Raw genomic sequence first — 20,368 nt, forward strand, 5'->3', positions numbered from 1 at the left:
TAACTCTGCTTAAAAAAAGGATGTATGAGGTACTTCTTAAACTGAAATAGTCTGCCTTGTTTTGAAAAAATACAGATTAAGGAGAAGTGAGAACTTCTTCTTTGAGGGTTCTGTTTCTGGTGAAGTTAATGTAGATGTTTCTGCTGAGTTTTTGGGTTTTGGATTGGGCATCTTTGAGACAGACAAAAGTAACTTTGTTAATTTCCTCCCGGCTGGGGAGATCTGGCAGTTAAAGATGATTCCATCGTCAAAGTTCTCCCATTCTTCAAATCCTACAGGATTTAACCATGTTGAGTGGAGAGGGAATTGTCTTTCCCTCTTTAAATAGCAGGAACCACTGTAACTGTGTTCTTGTCTCTTTTGTGTTAGATATTTTACTTCTAAGAGTTAGTTGGTTTTAGTCTTTCCTAGGATTAGAGAAGAAGAGCCAAACTTGTTTGCCTGTTTGCAATAATTCTTAGAGACCTTATTTATTATCATAAGAACTCATACACTGGCCTTTTAATATTAAAATACAATACTATAATATGTCTTACTATCTGTAGCTTCTTTAGGGAGGCTTTGTATTTTAAAAACTATACCAGTTAATTTTTCGTGGAAACTCTACCATATCAACCATAACATCTTTTGAAGTAAAGATTGTACTGTTAGCAGGTAAGTATGGGCATTCAGGTAGTTTTCAAGAGCTGGACAGCCATTTGGTGTACAGGAGAAGAATGGGGAAATGGGTGATTTTGCTGGAGCTGAGAGGTAAAAGCATGACCAAAGCCAGAAAGGAGAATTACAAAGTGGGTTTAAATTACTCTTTCTGTTCCTCTTTTCCTTGCTTTTTGTCTGCTTATACCTGCTACTGGCTCTTGACTGTTTTTTCATGCAGAGAAAGTGTTCCTAGATAGTGCTTTCATTTGAATTGATATCAAAAGTAAAAGGAAACCCAGCTCATAAAAATTTTATTCAAGCTTTGTGGTTTCAGAGGCCTTGACAACTTCTGATTGCAAATATGTTTTTATTATATGTTGTTATCAATTAATTTGACAATAGGAGCATATGTACCGGTACAGTAGACATATAATACTTAATTTCACAGGTGAATACTAGGTTGTTTTTCTATGGATTTAGTGCTGCTGGTGTTTTACAGATATACATCAAAGGATGAGCCACCTCGGGTCCTTAGTGAAGATGAGATGAACAGACTGGGAGCGAGGATTGTGAAAGCAGAACTCATGGGAGACATGGTAATGTCTTTGAAAAATTGTCATAATTTACTGAAATTTTTCTTTAAAGTTCACAGTGATTTAATTGTTTTAAAAAAAAAAATATATATATATATTCCTGCAAAATTTGATCGGGTAGGATTTGAAGATACTACTTTTACTGTAACTTCTGCTTTAAATGCAATGCTTTGTAGACTAGAATATAGGACTTGGGTCCCCAGGTTTTGCAGGCTAGGTAGCATAGCCAAAGCCAGTTGATATCTGTCTTTTTTGTAGGATTTAATGTCTTTTTATTATGCAGAGAGCAGGTGAGAACTTCAAAGCTCTCAGTGTTATAAGGTAGACAGTGTCTGGAACTTTTGTTATTTCATCAGCCTTGTCACAAGTAGGTGTTTGAGGTCCATAGCTCTGTTGTATAAGCATACTTATTATGCTATGGAAATATAAATATTTAATGTTGCTTCAGGAGGCTTGTTTCAGACAGCGATCTGAAGGAACAAGAATTTCAATCTTTTGGAACACTCTAAACTCTGGAAGTATATACTTTTTTATTACATTAAGTATGGCTATAGTGAGTTAATTGCGGTCAGTAGTACTGCCTGGAAATTTTAATTATAACAAGGTCAAAGTGTTAGTTTTAAAGCCATGTTTTACAAGTGCTTGCTCTGAATTACTGCTCTTAAGGAAATATTGCTGAAAATTTTTGAAGGAGATAGTAAAATAACATTTTATAGAAGTGGATCCTATCACTATGGGCCTTTAAAAAAAAATTATTTTTTAATGCACCTGTTTAAGTTGCCTCTTGTGACAGAATATTTGCACTGAAATCTGCATCACTAAGAAGTAATAAATAAGACATGTTACACCTTCATGTGCCAAATTAATCTTTCCTGAGAGCCATTGATACTTTGGTTTGTGGGAAGTTTTAGGATGTTTGGTATATGAATTTATTGCTGGATTAGGATATGGTTTTGGTCTTTGTCAATGCCCCTATCACATAATTTTTGTTAGGAGAAAGTGTCCATTTTATAAATATTTTCTTTTCAAACTGATTTTATATTATGAATTCTTTTTCCACAGACATTAGACACAAATGTGTGTATCTAGCTTTACGAAGTTTGAACAAATACACCTTTTTTAGAAATCCTGTCCTTTTGAAATCTTTTGTGTCATTAGAGTTTAAAAGAATATATCAAAACACAAAGAAATTGAATGGATCGTTAATTCTGATATAAAAGTCTCTAAAAGTTTAAATGGTTAAACTAATGGAGTACTACCACTTTCTTTGTAGGAGTTAGCTTCAGAACTTCAAGCAGAACTTGATAATGCTCGCAAATTGAGAGAGACTCAAGGGCAGGTTCCAGCAAAGTCTGGCAGAGAGGTAAGGGGAAAATACTCTTCTTTTCTTTGTGGTAACACAATAGTATAATACAGGTAGCAGGTGAATAGAGAAACATACTTAGGAAAATTATTAGGTGTGACTTTAGGTGAGTTACTGTTCAAATTGAGTTGTGCTTTTTGGTGGTAAACAAAACTCTTTCCATTGTAATTTAACAACTTCCATAGGATTTTTTTTTTTTTACTGGTGATATTTTCTCTGCAATGATATATATCTTCCATTAAAAGTAAAACTGATGTGTGTTGTGGTGTTGACTGTGCTGGCTGTTAAGTAATTCTGATGTCTCTGAAGAAGCTGGCGCTTCTTCAAATGGTGTTCTTTTCAAAGAGTGGTTGATATTCAAGAAATGGATAGTAATCTTCCATACCAACTTTGATATGGGTATAAGGAAGCAGTCTATATCTTCTTTTATGAGGTCTGTCCTCATGCCAGAGAGGAGACTTTTAGCAAAAACTGATGTTGTTGTTCAATTTGACTCCAGTTTCCTTTCTGAAGTATCTTAATAGCAAAATGTCTACCCTTGTGAGTTCCACGTTGGCTTTCTCTGATGCTCAGGATCAGCGTCTTACATAATTCCAGAGGTAGGAACTTGTTTTTAGGTCTGTTCATCTCAGAATGCTTATTTTTATGTTAAAGTTCATTTGTCTTGCAGAAATGATCTTTAGTTTGTGAGAGCCAGGGCTGTTGACAGTCCTGCTGTCTTGGGCTTTCCATGATTTGCCAGTGCAAACCGTCTCTTGCAGATACAGCAGCTTATATTGGTAATTCTGCAAAGGCTGGCTCTTGAACTGCGTCGCACCGGAACAACATCAACCTCTTTACAACTTGCTGTAAAGTTGCTCAGCTTCTTAGGCTGGCAGTAAATTGACAGACTCCGCAAATGATGGTGAAAACCTTGACGTTTATTTGAAGTCATTTGGGTTTTAATTACTGCTAGGTCTTGCTTTCCAGAGAGCGAAGGTCTTCCTGTACATTTTAGAGGCTTGCTGTCTTGTCTTTCTGAATATGTCTTGCCTGTGCCTGTTTCATGGCAACTTCTGGCCTGTATTATGTGGGGTTTGAGTGTGAACAGCCCAGCAAAGCTGACGGTTGCTGTGTCCTAAGTCCTATCCTTGTGATAGTTGCCAGAGTAGTCTTACTGGTTTTACACTTTCAAACTGGTTTTGGGCTACTGGGACACAAGCAGAATGTGTACTCCTAGGTATCAAGTGGCAGCTATACTACACTCTGTCTGAACAGCTGTGATATTCAGAAACCATCTCGGAACACAAAAGAGGCCGATTTGTGAGGGTGTATTGGAAACTGTACGAATCAGTCTTTCTAGAACATTGACCACCCAAGTGAGAGCCTCAGCCGGGTGTATTGCAGGTTCGATACCTGAAGCAGTTTCCACAGAAGTGGTTTTCCAAAATGATGTCCCATTGATCCCAAGGTTTGATAGCTTTGCCTCCACTACCAATACCAAACATGCAGCGTTTTGTTTCAGGCAGGTCTGTCTCTGCTTTCTGGGAGGAGTGTGGCTAATGTTGTACTGAAAGGTCCTGAAATGTGGCCTTGCCTTATTTTCATTTCTGTTGGGAGAACTGGGGAGATAAATCAGGAAGCAGTGAAGGCAATTCTGAATGCATCTCCCTAAGAAGGTTTTTTTTTCCTTCTTGATTAATCGAACATGGATCAATTTCCCAATTCAGTTCTCTATGTGACTGAATGAAGACTCGTGTGAGTACGTGGCGTGTGCAGGGGCAGCTGGGGTTTGTACAGAGGACATAATCAATTCTTTTGACAGCAGCGCTGGTTTGTTCTGCCTTAAATGATCAAGAAAATACAGACTGAAGGGACTGTAAAGTGGTAGCTTAAATCCTGGTTTTATTTATTTGTTTGTTTGCGAGAATAGAGGCAAAACTAGCTTTTACAGCTTGTTTGATTTAGAGAAGAATTCTACCCCAAGCAACTACAGGAATGAAAATTATACTTCAAATCCACAAATACCAACGTTTGGTGTTTAAAAACCTTATGTCTATCAGTTGATACATTTTACTATGCGTACAGATCCTGGTAAGACGGAACACTGGAACAGGCTGCCCAGGGAGGTTGTGGAGTCTCCTTCTCTGGAGACATTCAAAACCTGCCTGGACGCCTTCCTGTGTAACCTCACCTAGGTGTTCCTGCCTTGGCAGGGGGATTGGACTAGATGATCTTTCGAGGTCCCTTCCAATCCCTAACATTCTGTGATTCTGTGATTCTGTGATAAGACTGTTATGGTACAAGTTTTTGTTTTGGCCAAAGTCATCCTTACACCTCCTGTTTGTGATTCATTTAGATGTTGCAAGTAGAGATTTCCAGGTGAAAGAAGCCAAAAAGTATGGATGTGTACATCTTTCTGAACCTAGAGTAGCAAGAAAATTGTAAAAGATACTCAAGCAGAAGAGAAGTCCATAGCTGTATCCTAAGTAAGCCCACTTGGGTAATTTTATAGCAAAAAAATTACCTTGAGGAAGGGGAATGTTGTTTTCTTTTTTATTTTTGTGTGTTTCTATTAAATGAAGTGAACACCCACAAGTAATAATGGTATAGGTTTTCTGTGTATGAAATCATACCATATTAAAATTCAGTATAGGCTAAAACATGTTTGGATTCTCTTGAAATTGAAAGAAAAATAGTAACTTTGGCTTAAACCATTTTTCAGCACTATTGAAACATTTCTTTTATGCACTACCAGCCCTCATTTTGCCTGTCTAACATTTGATTTGTTTTCAACTGCCTTCCATGTGTCAAAAGTGTAGAAAAGCCAAAGATTTATTGGGTTGTTCTTAAATTATTTGTGGCTTTCGAGTAGCTTTATAAATGGAATTATTTTGCCTGAATTAAGATACGAATTTTTCAGTAATATTTGTGTGGTTTTTTGGAAGAGATTAGTTTTTATATATATTTAAAGAGGTTAGTTGTTATGTATATTCCTCCTGAAGGCATATGAGCAGCTGTTATCTTGCTTTTTTGGGATTTCATGAAAAAATACTAGGGAGTGTTGTTTGGGGATATTGGTTCACTGAAGTTGTTTAATTTTTTCCACCACATCATTTTCACATCATGTTAAATATTTAGTTTCTCAATTGCACTTTTTCCTACTTCTTTCCTGTAGCTGTTTTTCTTGGATAATATATCTGTATCTATAAATAAACACAAACATGTACATATATATATATACACACACACACACACACACACACAAGAAACCGATGTAGAGGATAAGTGTTTTTTAATAGCCTCTGAACTATCATAAGTATTTTCCTAGTTAGCTGTGCTAGGAGAGCTACGAAGCATTCCTATTAGGCTTAAAGCCTGAATATGCAGTTAAGAAGATCCAAGTTCTCTGCTCTGCAGTGAGGAGGAAGACTGTGGGGACACCACTGTATATGAGGCTGCCATAAGTTGGGAGAGCTCCTCAGTAACGAGGCTTTGTCAAACAACACCTGACTAGACAGGAAGATAATGGGAGGTAAGAGGTAGATTTATTAACATTTCTTCTCTTTGCACCTCTGAATATGCCAGTATCTGATATCCTTAAGTGCAACACAGGTTATTTTAAGTATTAGTAACATTAAATAAACATTTTGATCCTAATATTTCCAGTTTGAAACGTGAAATCAGATTGGAACAACAGTTCAAGCACTCTAGACACTGAACAAGCCTGATTTAGGGCTCGTTGGATTAGATTAGATACCCGTCATGGGGCAGAGACTGTGTGTGTGGTTGTAAGTGGAAAATCTATGACTAAAAGCACTAAGTCCAAAATGCAGGAGTGCCTCAGCCGGTTTTGTGCGCTTGGCTCCAGTGAGAGAGGTGTCCCCTTGGGTGCCTGTAGCATCCTGGACGTCCGTAGACAGAAGTTACCGGTGTGGTGGGGCTGTTGCACATTGCGTGGGTGTCTCTGCTTGGGTAGAGCCCCCTGTCATTCACTGCAAGGTGCCTTAAGCCTATAGCTCTATAAATTTTAGGATTACGGTTAAACTATCCGTTAAGTGAAATTTGGGGCCTTAATGGCTACTGTACTTAAATACTTGAGTCACATTATACAACTACAATGAATTCATATGCAAAGACCCTTTTTAATAGGATGAATTAAAATGTAGATTGTGCTTGTTTTGCCTTTATGTTTGAGCAGGAGGCAACCTTCAGGGTCTATGGAAATAAAAAAATGGGGTGAATATGCAAAAGAGGCATTTGGGCTGCATGAAGGAACTAAGCCTGAATTAAATATTTTAATTTCATTTGTGATAGAGTTAAATGATGCTTATATTCAGATGCTCATGTCTAATTTGTCGTGGGCATTTTGAGAAAAGCAAAGTTTCACTTTGAGCCCTAGTGAAACTGTGCAAGAGAAGGCTACTGTGCCACAAGGTTTCTGAGTTAGGATAGGTGATGAAAATGAGTACTTACTGAATGTAAGGAGATAGCAGAACATTGTGGAGACTTCAGCACTTAAAAAAATAACTTCCAAATGTTCATGGTTTACCTCTAAGTACAGTTTGTATTTCTGTTATCTGACAGTGCTACACAGCTCTTGATCTGAATGCATCGGTTATGAGGATGTTACCTCTGCCATTGTCAACACTGGTCATAACTGATGTAATTTCTGCTTTTATTCTGTATTTTTACTTAACAAAATATATCTGGAACATCAGCACTCCTTTGAAGCACATCATTTGCAGTGGTTTTTGGTGGTACAAAAGTTGGGAGGTAAAATTTAAATAAGCAAGAGGCAGAATGTAGACTATTTCAGTTGCAAGGGACATAGAGTGATCATCCAGTCCAAATTGAAAAGGCATATTGAAAACAAGTGGAAAAAAATGTGTTTCTTCACAGGATGGTTGCTCCAGGATGTTGTGGGTGCTGGGGGCTTGAGTAGATTCAAGGAGAGACCGGACAAGTTCATGAGAAATAAATCCCTGGAGAACTGTACAGAAATGATGTGTGTCTCTCAGCTTCAGAGTCACAGATACTTGGAGGCATCCTTCCTTTTGTACTCTGCATCAGGCATTCCCTTTTAGCTACTGCTGGAGAAGGCATGTTTGCCTTTGGTTTGATCCAGTATAGCTGCTTTTATGTTTTAATCTGCCTGTAGAAGGTGTTCTTTATGGCAATTCTAAATAATATATGATGTGCATTATTTGTGTGCTTTGCCTTTTTCAATTTTTTCCAGAATTTTTTCTATTTTTTCTCATGCTTCTTTCAGTATGGTCCCTGCATGAGAATTAGAGTCAAATCTGCTAAATGAAAAATTATTTGGTTTTGTGTTGCTACAAACATAACTGTGTTTATTTTTTAAATCAGAAAATATATTGACAAGATACAGAATTAAGTAAATCTAGACTCAGTTCATGGTGGTGGATGAATGAAGTATAAGCATCTTTTAAAACTGTTTTGAATTCTAAGTGAAATCTGGCCTATAAGAAAAAAAAGCTTCTCAACCCTAAGCTTGTTACCATGTTCCATGGCACTTAATCAGTATGCAGCAAACAGAAAGTAGTCTCTGCTGAGCAGTTGCCAGAGACAGTTCTTAATAATGATGAATTGTGTTTAAAAGGCAAAATCAATGCAAAATTGAATGAGAAGTAGAAGATGGTACTTTAAGCAAAATAACATAGAGGATATACTATAATATAGAGTATTTAAAATAAGAGAGTGAAGTTCTGGAAAAGTATAAACAGATACAGGCTTTTCTGTCACACTTTTGAGAAATTGTAAGGAAAACACAAATGACTTCAGCATAGCAAATCTTCATTTGAATAATGGATTTTTCTATGAAAGTTCATCAGTCTTCAGTCTATTATGATTCATTTAATAAATATATTTAAAGCATAAGGAATAAAACAATGATTGAGATAGATGTGTGTGTATATATATGCATATATATGCACATATAGCATATATAAATATATTCCACCAGATATATTCCTCAACATAGAGCAAAAAACTCTGAAAAAAATCTCCTGAAGGTTGTGTAATGAAGATATGTAGGTGCTTCTGTGAAGCTTCTTGGGCATGAAAGATATCTCTAGAGCCATAGTCTTCAATTGTGGCCAGCACTGTATTTCACTTTACAGTAGGCATCTGACTGACGTGATGCTGCTTTAGAGGAGAAAACTTTTTCTATGCTACCCATTTGTTCTGTAAGAGTAACACTCGCCGTTACTTTTGCATCTCAGAGATGATTTATAGTGCAAGGAAAAGTTAATTTAGCTAGTTTTATGACATGAGTAGGGCTTGTCTTTTAGTGAAACCATTCATCATATCAAGAGCTTCACATACTTCAAATGCTTCTGGTTTTTTTTTAAGTTACTCTTCCCAAGTATAAATAATAAGGATGATTACATTTCCAACACCACCTCTTACAAACTACATCTGAACACAAATTTTGATGTATCGAAGGTCAGATGTTTCATTTGGATCCTGGAGATGCATTAGAGTCTAGACTGAGAAATAATTCTGCGGAACCTAGATCAGTATAAAAGTTTGTTTGTTTTTATCTTCTTTTTTAAGAATTAACACCTACCGTTTTTCAGACAGGAAACTGAATACAACAGCTCAGCTTATACCTCAAATCCTATTTACGGTAAAATACCATCCATTGCATACCATTACATATAGTTCTGTCTTAAGAGAGACAGGACAGAACATGCTGGATCTTTATCCAGAGAAATTATTTGCAGCACAGTTATTATCCTGAGACAAGTAAACCAGATGATGTTAGGAGTAGCTGAGAGCAATCAGTTGTGGAACAAACCTGAAATAATATGCTATTGGTTCCAATAATGATAATAGAGAAAATTGAGAGTGTTTCTTTATTTTTCATTGTGTTTTCAAGATTGGCCTTTTTGAAAATAGCTTGGAAAAAGAGCCTTGGAAAAAGGTTATCTAAAAGTAAAGTAGTGTGTTTGTGTGTGTCTGTGTTTGTATATATGTGTGTATACATGTAAAATTTAGAGTGATTAATACTTCAGAATAGGAAGTGAAAGAAAGAAGAAAAATCATCAGTGCTTATGAGGTGTGGGTTTTTTTCATTTTAAACAAGTAAACAAACAACAAATCCAAACCAAACAAAAAAACCCCAAAGCACCCTGAAAATTAACACTCAAAACTGCAGGAGTGCCAGCATGTTTAATTTTAGGTTTGGGAAAGGAGACTATAAACACAGATATTTTTCTGCAAAAAAAAAAAATTTGTTTGTCAAAATTTACCCGCAATATGTTTAAATAACACTTGGTTGAGTGGCCTTTCATTGTGACATACCCGATGCAGAACTTCTATACAGTTGTAGTAATGCTTTTAGACTTATGACATATACAGAATAATTTAAAAAGTTGTTTAAAACTGCCTCTCAGAAAAATATAGCTGAGACACTTGTATAAAAACTAGAATGCTGGGGATTAATGATCCTTGCTAAATGCACAATAAAAATCTGTGATTTCATTTGGAACTTCAGATGGTGGGGAGATACAGCAGCAGATGGCTCTTGGCCTGTTTACTCTCAGATATCTTCAACTCATCAAAATTTCTAATTCCTGCTGTTCCATCACACTTTAATCTCATCTGCAGGATAGCTGTGCCTTTCTTCAGCAAAAGTTTATTTTCCATACAAAGAGTTGACTATCTTTAACTGGAAGAGGGAATAATAAAATGGGCATACTTTTGCACAACAACTTTAATAATGAGTTCATACTTTTAAAAAATAATGGGGATATGCAGATTCTGGTGAGTATATTTCCTGAACACTCTTGCTGATGTCAGTAAGAGATGATTACACAATTATTTGTAAGATAAAAACGTACTAAGACAAAACAGCTTAACTTCCGGAATGTAATTTATAGGAAATCGGTTTTTGCAATTAAAAAGTACTGGAGAGATTGTATTGGTAACTAAATGATGTAAAATATCTTACTGGTTTCAGTACATGTAACAAATGGGCAGAGTGGATAAAACTTCCTTAGAGTTCAAACTGATAATACAAAAGCTTTGGAATGTGCTTTGGCACTGGAAGCAAAAACCATATCCAAGTGCCACCAGCACTCATAGCTGATGCTGTCATGTTTTTCTAGCTCTGTTTTTCTCCTAATACTGTGTTGAGTTTCTGCATCTTTTTAGTGCTTTATCTACCCTTTCATTGTGTTTCCTCAGAGTAAGTTCTGGTTTTCTTAACAAATTTGATAGCTCACAAGCCCCGAGCAAAAACAAAAGCATTCCTGGAAGGCCTTTCTAGTACAGTAGATCCTGCCAGTGTGAAATGGAAAGGTAGAACCTTGCTCATGCTTCTGTTGGTCCTTGCGCAGTTTTGGTAAATTATTAAACCTGTTTGGACTTAAAATAATTTACACATAAAACCATTTATAAAAGTGTGAACCATGAATTAACAACGTGTTTTGTATGTTTAAGCAATGAAACAAAATGGTTGTGTTCAGAGTGAGGTTTTGAAAGGAGAATTTGATCAACCAGTGACTGTTGGGACCACCTGGTCTTTAGTGTAATTACATGTTAGGTCTCATTAGCCATTGCTACCAACATAAAGTAGAAACGTTTTACAGAAATAGGCTGTTTAAGGGGAGCAATTACACTGCGCAGCCGTCCTTCTGAAAGGAACGGAGACATTTGGCTTTGGGCCAGCACATCTGGATAAGGAGACACTTCCAGCTGTGCATGTGAGATTTTTACAGAGGTTCTTCCTGGGCGCTGCAGTGACGGCTGTGGGGAGTGGAAGCGCCACCACCAGTGTCAGTAGCAGCGTCACCGTTCCGTGCTGCCTGTCTAGGGAAGAAGATGTTACAGGCTCCTTGCTTTTTCAAGTCTTTGTCTTCTGATGTCTCCCAAAATATCAGCAGTGATAATGGCTTCAGGAGACACATGAGCAGAAGCTGAAAAGGATGCACAGTTGAATCTTTGTTCTACAACATCTAATTGTCCACCTTCTTCGTCTGCTTTTTTTTTTTTTAAGATCCTTTTCTACATATACTCCTTTAATACTAATTTTTTCAGATTGGACAACTTTTCTTTCTAATAAAAATGCATGATTAAGCGCTCTCATATGCCTGAATTACTATTTTTTGGTTGAGTTAATCCATTGCTTTCAGTTTGTAGAAGTACCTTTTCTGATAATACAGTCTCTGAAAATACCTCATATAGCAGAGCTAGGGTAAATCTCTTTTCTAAATAGTGAATATTGAGGCCTGAACATTTTTGAAACTTCTTGCAGTATTTTTACTGGACTTTTTAATTTACTTGTTACTAGATGTTAATATTTAATTAAGTAAATGCTATTTTTATTTACATATGCCAAACCTCTGCTTAACCCCTCAGTTGAATATTACATTTCTGTATTTGATAAGACGAAAATGGAATTTGTGGATTTAAGAGCCAACATGCTGCAACATACTTTTTTATCATCTAAGTATGTATGTTTTCTATCAGATGTTCTTGCTATAGAAACAAGCCATCGAATCACTAAATTTTAAAAAATTTTCTTTCATTCCATACCTACAGTGGCTCGTTGATGGCGTGGTTAAGTGACTAACCATTTCAAAGTGTAGCTAACAATTTAAAATATCAAACTACATATTTATACCTTTTTTTTTTAATTGAAGTTGTATTTGCAAGGTTATGTGGCTTCCTGACATCCAGTATTATTGTAAGTTAGACTTAATAGCTTTAGTTTGCTCCATTACTGGGCACATACTGGACTTAGAGCAGTCTGCTGTGAGTTACACACTACTAGTTTCAATCTTACTTGCACAGCCTGGCAGTATGACTCTTACTGAGTCTGATTTGAGGTTTGTGTGCATGTCCATTCTACTCAGGAGGTTTTATTCTGATCGCCCTATTTGAGAGATGCTATAAGGAAATAAGTACTGAGAGCAAATAAAAAGATTTTTGAATGCAAGGGTGATTGGAGACTTTCAGTATAAAGAGGAGATGAATAAGAAGGTCAGGCTACTCATTCTTAGTAATAAACAGTGAGTTTTTCATAATATAACAACAAAGAATTGTTGATTTAAAGGGCAACCGATTTTATATCAATAAGATGAAATAAAATTTTTTACATAACATGTTATTAACCTGTGTCACTCACTGAGTGGGAGAAAGAAAGGATAGAGACCAAACAATTTGTAGTTATCTAAGTACCTAATCCTTTTCTAATTATTAATATTTTAATTCAGAAATAGGAGGCATGTTGTGGTTTTTCCTGTTGTGTGTTGATTTTTTTTTTTTTCCCCCTTTGTGCTTTATATGTAAACCTAGCACTACCTAATGAAAATACTGTTAGGTAGACTAGTTCATTTCTGTGTTTTACTGTTCTACGGTTAAGTGCAAGGTGCTAATTTTGGCAGACCAACTTCCTGATCTCGTATAACCTTTTAAAAATCCCATTTCTACATTAGCGTAATACTTTTTGAAGTTGCAATAGTGATGCTTATTACTGTGTTTACTGAGTATTTCTTGCAATACTGAATTTTTAACCTGGGTAGAAGTTTGCTCTTCCTTGCCTTCCTCATGCTGCTAATTCTCTTAGTCTTATTTTTTTCTGCTGTAAGAAAGCAAATCAAAGATACAAGTTTAATACAGTGATGAGTGCTCTGGAGCACAAGTGTGACGAGGAGCGGCTGAGGGAGCTGGGGCTGTTCAGCCTGGAGAAAAGGAGGCTGAGGGGAGACCTTATCGCTGTCTGCAACTACCTGAAAGGAGGGTGTAGCATGGAGGGGGTTGGTCTCTTCTCCCAGGTAACAAGTGACAGGACAAGAGGAAATGGCCTCAAGTTGTGCCAGGGAGGTTCAGATTGTTCACTGAAAGGATTGTGAAGCACTGGAACTGGCTGCCCAGGCAAATGGAGTCACTGTCCCTGGAGGTGTTTAAAAGGGGTTTAGATGAGGTTCTTAGGGACATGGCTTAGTGCTAGAGTTAGGTCATGGTTGGACTTGATCTTGAGGGTCTCTTCCAACCGAAATGATTCTATGATTCTATGACTGCTGTTACAGACCTGCGACCATTTTAATTTCATCTTGCTGTGAGTTCCAAACCTTGGTCTCGCTATGGAGAATGGTCTGCCTGCCGATTTCGTAAGCGTTACCTCCGAGTTGACAGTTCATGATTCACAGCGAACAGCAGAGCCTGAGGGGTGGCTCAGAGGCTTTGGAGCCTGTGCCACACGGGGACTCCAGGTGCGGCTGCAGCGGCTCCTCAGCGATGGGCCGTGCCCGTACGTGTGGCCAGTGCTGGCGGAGGCAGACGGCTCCTTCTGTGTGGGATGGACTCACCCTTCTGAAAACTGGTGATTGTGTGGAAACACAACCTGAGAACCTGACAGAAGGGTAACCGAAATGGGAGAAGAGTAATGGAAGAGAGCAGGAGACGGTGGAAGAAGTAGCTACATCCAGCACTCTGAGAAGTACTAGATGTCTCCTAGACATGTATTTGATATTACAAGGACTGACTTTTCCAAGAGAGGCATAAGGCAATACTCAAAGCACAGCCATTGGCCATAGGCTGTAACAGAAAGGGCACAGGTTGTGTGCTTAGTCCAGTGTCCAATTTGTCCACAGCTATTATAGTGTTTGGTAGTGGAGGTTTGTTCCTTGCTGGGGACTGTTGCTGAGCTTTGTTATTCCCTCATCACACTGTGCTCGTACCACCGCGGAGTCGCTCACGGTGAACATCTGCAGACAGCTCGCACCTCACACAGCATCCAGTTTTTGTTGGCTCAGTAATTTTTAAAAAAGTTTGTTTTTCCTAGCTCTAGTTGCTCCTTATCCCACAATATACTGACTCAAGATATATTGCCTTCTCTTTAGCTATTACCATTGAGACCCAGTTCCAATGGAGTAGATCCTATCTCAGAGGCTTGGCCTGCTCACTCCCTTTCTTCAGTGTCTGTTCCTCTAATTCAGCTGCACACCTGGTGGCAGCGTTTTTCCATTTCCTCCTGCTGGATTATGGAACAGACATCACCTCTGGGGAGTTCAAAAATATTTTTTAGAACTGCATTTTATTTATTTATGTATTTAATTTAAAACATTTATCTTTCAAAACCAGACTTGTCTGCTTTGTTTTGTTCAATTGGGTGTTAATCACTATATAGTGGTTAGTACGTTTGGAGAGAACAACCGTGTACTTTGCATATTTAATTGGCCTGAAGTAAAAATTCGTATTCCTTAATGGGAACAAACAATTCCCCTCTCATTCTGTAAATACACTCTTATCTTTGTTTGTTTCAGACTGTAAATTATATTGTTTGTGTAGCAGTCATCATAGGATTCAGGGACTGAGCTTCTTCTCCAGTTTCAGTTGTAACACTTAATAAAATGTATAATATCTAAAATACTTTAATGTATTTTTTAAACCTATGTTGTATTTATATAAATAGAGATAATATTTATCTGATGGTAATTATTAAAGAACAATTATTATAATACTAGAATCAACATTTCTGCTAATAATACAGCTTAATATGTTTAATATTTAATGTTATTTAAGAAGTCATTAATTCAGAAACTTGAGAGGTTTAAAGTAAGCTACGTAATGCCATGCCAATGCATGAAGAAATAATACAGTCTCCCGATATAAAAAATAAGTTAAAATAGAAGAAAAAAAAAAAAAAAGACTGAAGTGAATCTCTACATAAAGCACAAAAAGATAATTATTGCCTCATTTATGAAAGATGGTAACAGTTCCTGGGAATGTTTATAAGGTTGCCCGGACAATTTCAGAGTTTGTTAGTAGGAAAGAAAGCAATTACTCCATTCTTGCGCTTTGCTGAATGGCACATAGGTGTTACCGGCTATCATGTCACATAGAAATGCAGGTCTATATTGTGTTAAGAAAATATCAACAGATAAAATGAGAGTTTTAAGTACACTCTTGCAGTTAGATTGGTATCCACGCTCCTTTAAATCCTTCAGAAAAGTCTAATACTTGTGTGAGTCATGGCTTTCCCTGCAAAGGCTCTCTCCCAGTGTGCCGCATTTGTTCAAGTGTAGAGGAATTCTGCTCTTTATTATACTCGTGTGAGTTTGTCCATTACAAATGTTGGATGCATCACCCTGTAATTCCCAGAATCAGCCTTTGTCATATTTTTAAAGGTTTATGTTTTACTTGCCACCCTCCATTACTTTTGTACTGAGACCTGTTTAAGTGATAGAATGCATGCTGAAGGATGTGGACATTATGTACTGGAATTCTTTTTGGGACCTCTAGTGAAAATCATCTCTTCATGGCAGCTTGCTTGAAACTCTTTTTACTGATATTTCGATTTAAAGATGATTCCTAAAGTTTATTCTGTTTTTAAAAGAAAAATAAGGTGGTTGAGTAGGAAAATACTATATTTAGAATGAAAAAAAATGTTGTTATGCAAATGTCATCTTCTGATACTGCTGTAATCATTTGATCATCTTTTTTTTCTGCCAGAAAGCTTTCTGCTTCTGATGTATTTAGAAATAGCTTTACTATTTATTGTTAGTAAGTTCTTCCTCAAAATCAACTTGCGCCTTGCCTTTTTATGTTAATACAATTACCTTTCTATATTTATGTTATGTTTTTCATTCAGTTCTATTTAGACAGGATTTTGACTTCTGAAAGATGTCTTTGCCTCTGATAACATCTTTAATCTTCTGAATAATCATGCCTGGTGTATTTGATCCATTGGATTCATCTTGCTTCATAGTACGCATTTACTTTTATTCTCTCACATGACTTCACATTAGTCTTCATGCTGCCCATAATTATTTTGTCCTTTTATCTGCTCCTTTTCATTTCTCTTTGATGGACTACTTTTTTTTTTTCACTTTGTGTTCTAAAGCTAAGTATTACTATAATTTTTTGCCTTTTCTTTTTCTCTGGAATATTAAATCTAAATACGTTATGATCAGACTCATTGTTTCAGGACTCTGGACTTTGCAATTAGGAAAAACAACCCCAAACCTCACAAACCCCACAAAAACCAGCCAGCTGTAGGGAGGGGTCTGACTCAAAGAATTCAGTATATATTATATCTGAAAGTTTATCCTTTGCATGAATTCACGTTGTGTAAAGGGGAGCCTGCTGAAATCTCTCATTAGAAGTTACTAATGCCTTACTGTCTTCCTCTCTAGGTGCATTGTACACATCTGTGGTTCTTGGTAGTTTTCTAACCCTTTTTTTTAAAAAAAAAAAAACAAACCCAAAACCATGATGATGATTCCATGTTCTTAAGCAACCGTGCTGTTGTTCTACAGTCCTTAATGTTGTAAGAACTTTTCTAATACCTGACTTGAATTTCTTCTGCAATTTAAACATTTTTGTTCTCCTCTTATTCATCACGTATTCTGTTTGCCAAAACCTTGAGTTTTTGCAGTCTACCAGCACATTCCCTGATTTCGTCTTCCTTCTCTTCCATCTCTTAATTTTTTCTTTTAAATAACCTTTTCTTGTCCTCTATTCATTCTTCTTGCTTTTTTCCAGTTTCTCATCTGTTAAGTTTGCATCTTTCTTGAAGCATAATGCCCCAAATAGAGTGTAAGGCCATCTGAAGTCTTGCGTGTGGAAAAATGGAAGTATTCATTTTGGGAAAATAATAGGCTGCTCAACAATGGCATCCTTTTTGAAATATCTGTATTTTAAAAAATTCAGTGAAGACACATCTGTGGATGGATTTTTAAAAAGGAATTAGGTGCTTGTAATTTGACATAAGAATCTGATGTTTACTATTCTGTGCAGTTGCTGAGCAAAGCAGCAGTGCTGTTGTGTCTGTTGCTTTTAGGGATTTATCTTTTTGAAAAGTTGTGTATACAATAGGATAAAAATTTAGAGACTGGGAATGGAAAAGGTGGAGCCATTCCTTGTGGAAAATTTCCATCCCTTTTCTTGTCTGAGCAACCCAAAGATGTGAGGAAGGAGGGACTTGATTCACCTGAATCAGCATCTTTTCGGAGACTCGTAGGAACTCCTGTTGAAGGCATCAGGCCCCCGCATAGTTTCCAGTGAACAATCTCCCCAGTACCCGTTTCTGAAGGGTCCTGTTCTGTGTAATCCCAGTCAGGCGTGTCCTTCCACCCATTCAGCTCCTGTTCCTTGCTGCCCCTTCTGCACGTTCATTCGACTGATCCTCTTGGGAGAGCTGCCGTATCCCTGCTTGGCCACGTGCATTTGGGTGGTTTGGAGCAAGGTGGCTTTTTCCTTCTGCAAAGGTCTGTTTTATTTCAGGCTAATTAGCAATGCTCTGGATTTTTGAGTTTTCACTGCAACATCAGTGGTTATGTCTTCAACTTCCAAACTTGTAGAGTTATCCAAGTCTTTAAAGAACTGGGACATTTGTCGTGTTTTCTGTGATATGTTGGTGTTAACTTCATCTTTGCTTTCCCTGTCTGCTGTGTATAAATTTTGAAAGTTATTGTTTCCCGTCTGCCTTTTCGTACAGCTCTTTATATGAGTTTTCTCTGCATGATTATCTTGTGTTAAGTCTCAAATACCGAGCCTGTGCGTGTATTTGCCTTTTCTACTATTTCAAACAAAATGTACTTATTTCAACCAGATATTGCAGATGGGTGGGTTTCTTGTTGTCAAGTGAATTACTCCCTAGGAAACATTTTTTCCCCCTCATTTCATTTTTTAAAACTTTGCTTTTTCTTATACTTTTTTCTTCCTCAGCTCCTTCAACTGTTAAAATTGTTTCTACTCTCTGTCACAGCACTGAGCCTTGCTAAGTCATAGGTTGTTTAAGCATTACAATATTTACAAATGTCTACCTGTTGTCGTTGGTTTTTTGTTTGTGTGTGGGTTTTTTTTTTTAATGAAGAAAGGAATGACCAGTGCCCTAGCAGCTTACATCGGTTACCTCTGCTATATCCAGAATACTGCCTTGCATTTATATCCCATTTAAAAGTATAACGTACATCCTTCTGCTTTTCCCTTGTATTGTATTCCTTCTCCACCCTGTTGTTCTTTGTCTTTACTCATGTAATGCTGATCATTTTTTGTTGTTTTTCTGTTTTCAAATTAATAGTGCTTTTAGTGCTGTAGGGATAACTAGGTCTCTCGCCTGTCTGAACAGCGTAGCAATGACATGAAAACAGTGTCCCCCCAGTTGTCTCTGTCTGTAGCCAGGTTTGACCTTTAGCACCTGGCAAGTGTGGGGTGCAGGCAGGTGGCCTCTGCCGCCTGTGCAATGAATCACCTCTTCTCCCCCTCCCAGCAGAGAGAAAATGCCTTATCTTGGGAAAATGTAGCAGGTGAGGCAGACATCTGGCTGATGCTGGAAATAAGTAGTGTTGTATGTATGTTCTCTGAAAATACCATTATTGTTATTGGAACCAGACCAGTGTTGGACATCCTGGTTTGCTTTGCAAAATGAGATTTGCCTTTGATGATACAGAAGAGAGAAGTCTGGCTTATCTAGGCAGATTTTTGGTCTGTAACTTTTATGTTTCTGTAACTTCTCTTGGAAAAATATAGTTAAGCCATTGAAGCTAGCATACTTGAGTATCTACAAAATTTTCAGACTTTATTAGGGATTCTGGGACAAGCTTTCATTAGGCAAGGATGGCAGATGTAAAGCAGACATCAGTTGTTTGGTGGAAAATAGCTTCAAATTGAGATTAATAAAGTTGTTTATAAGATTTGACAAAGGCTGTCCTAATATCACCAGATTTAGTGATGTCCCCATTCTTGGCTCTAATTTAATCAACTGACTGACCTAAACATCTTTGTAGTGTAATCAAGCAGGTCTCAGGCTTTTTCTTTTTTCTTTTTTCTTTTTTTTTTTCCTTTTCATAAAGTTAAATACTTATTTTGCTGGTGAAGAATTTCTGCCTTTTTATTTTTATATGTGTGTCTCTCCATATATATTTATAAGTCTGAGAACACCTCTGTGAAGTAGAAATGCACAATTGTCCCTGTTTTGGAGGGAGCTGAGCTGACCTGGCTCTTGACAAGACATCCATCATCTGAACAGGCGTCTGTTGGCTGAAAAGGCAGCAACTTCCATTCCAAGCAAGAAGGTAGTTGGTGGCGGCAGGCGAAGGTGTAGGAAGACCCAGGGCTGGGTGCACAAAGAGGGGGGTACGGAACAGCACTCAACGCTCCCGTGCTTCACTTTGGGCAGCTGGCAGCAGTTGTGTGAGCTGCAATTGCACGTCCCGAGAAACAGAGTTTGCAGTAGCTGAGGTGCAGCGAAGTATTTAAGCAGTTTTTTGGGAAATGGATGTATTCATCATGCTCCCTGGTATTTTTTTTCTGAAGGACTGGAGTCTGTGAGAGTGCTTATATCACTGAGCTACAAGATAATGCTCTGCTTTCATATGTGCTGATAAACTCTGGCTTAATGAGTCCTCCATGTCTGTTTTTCACTCCTGCTGTACAGGTATTCTAGGCCTTCTCTTCCTCCTCCCTGCTTCATAGGTAGAGAAGTTATAGGAGATAGAGTTTGTAACCTTCCTGAGCTGCACTGAAGTTAAATGAGTGAATGATATTCCTCTGGGATATTTCTACTAAAGGGTAGTTTTTTCTGCATTGAATTTGTGGCCCCTTTTAATGAACTCAAGAGTGTTAAGGATTGCTGGATCTGACCTAAGTCAACCAGAGATAAAACTTAGGGGTAAGGGTGCTTGGTCCAGGCAATATGGAATCAGGGTTAAACCATCCATCTCTGGCAACATGGGAGCAGTTTTGAGCATGCTCGGAAGCATAACTTGATATGGCTCTAGAATTCCACTGATAACAACTTAGGTGCTCCTAAGATCTT

The 20,368-nt window shown here is 37.4% G+C and overlaps 1 protein-coding gene across 1 annotated transcript in view; it reads left to right on the forward strand.

Annotated features, from left to right (window-relative positions):
- Positions 1-20,368, forward strand: part of CWF19L2 (CWF19 like cell cycle control factor 2) — a 74,276-nt gene that overhangs the window by 19,965 nt on the left and 33,943 nt on the right. The window contains exons 9-10 of the mRNA XM_065641935.1: positions 1,139-1,235; positions 2,506-2,595. Coding sequence (XP_065498007.1) covers positions 1,139-1,235; positions 2,506-2,595 — 187 coding nt within the window. The remainder of the gene's footprint in view (positions 1-1,138; positions 1,236-2,505; positions 2,596-20,368) is intronic.

This window comes from Caloenas nicobarica, chromosome 1 (genome assembly GCF_036013445.1).
Source record: "Caloenas nicobarica isolate bCalNic1 chromosome 1, bCalNic1.hap1, whole genome shotgun sequence".
Lineage (NCBI taxonomy): Eukaryota > Metazoa > Chordata > Aves > Columbiformes > Columbidae > Caloenas > Caloenas nicobarica.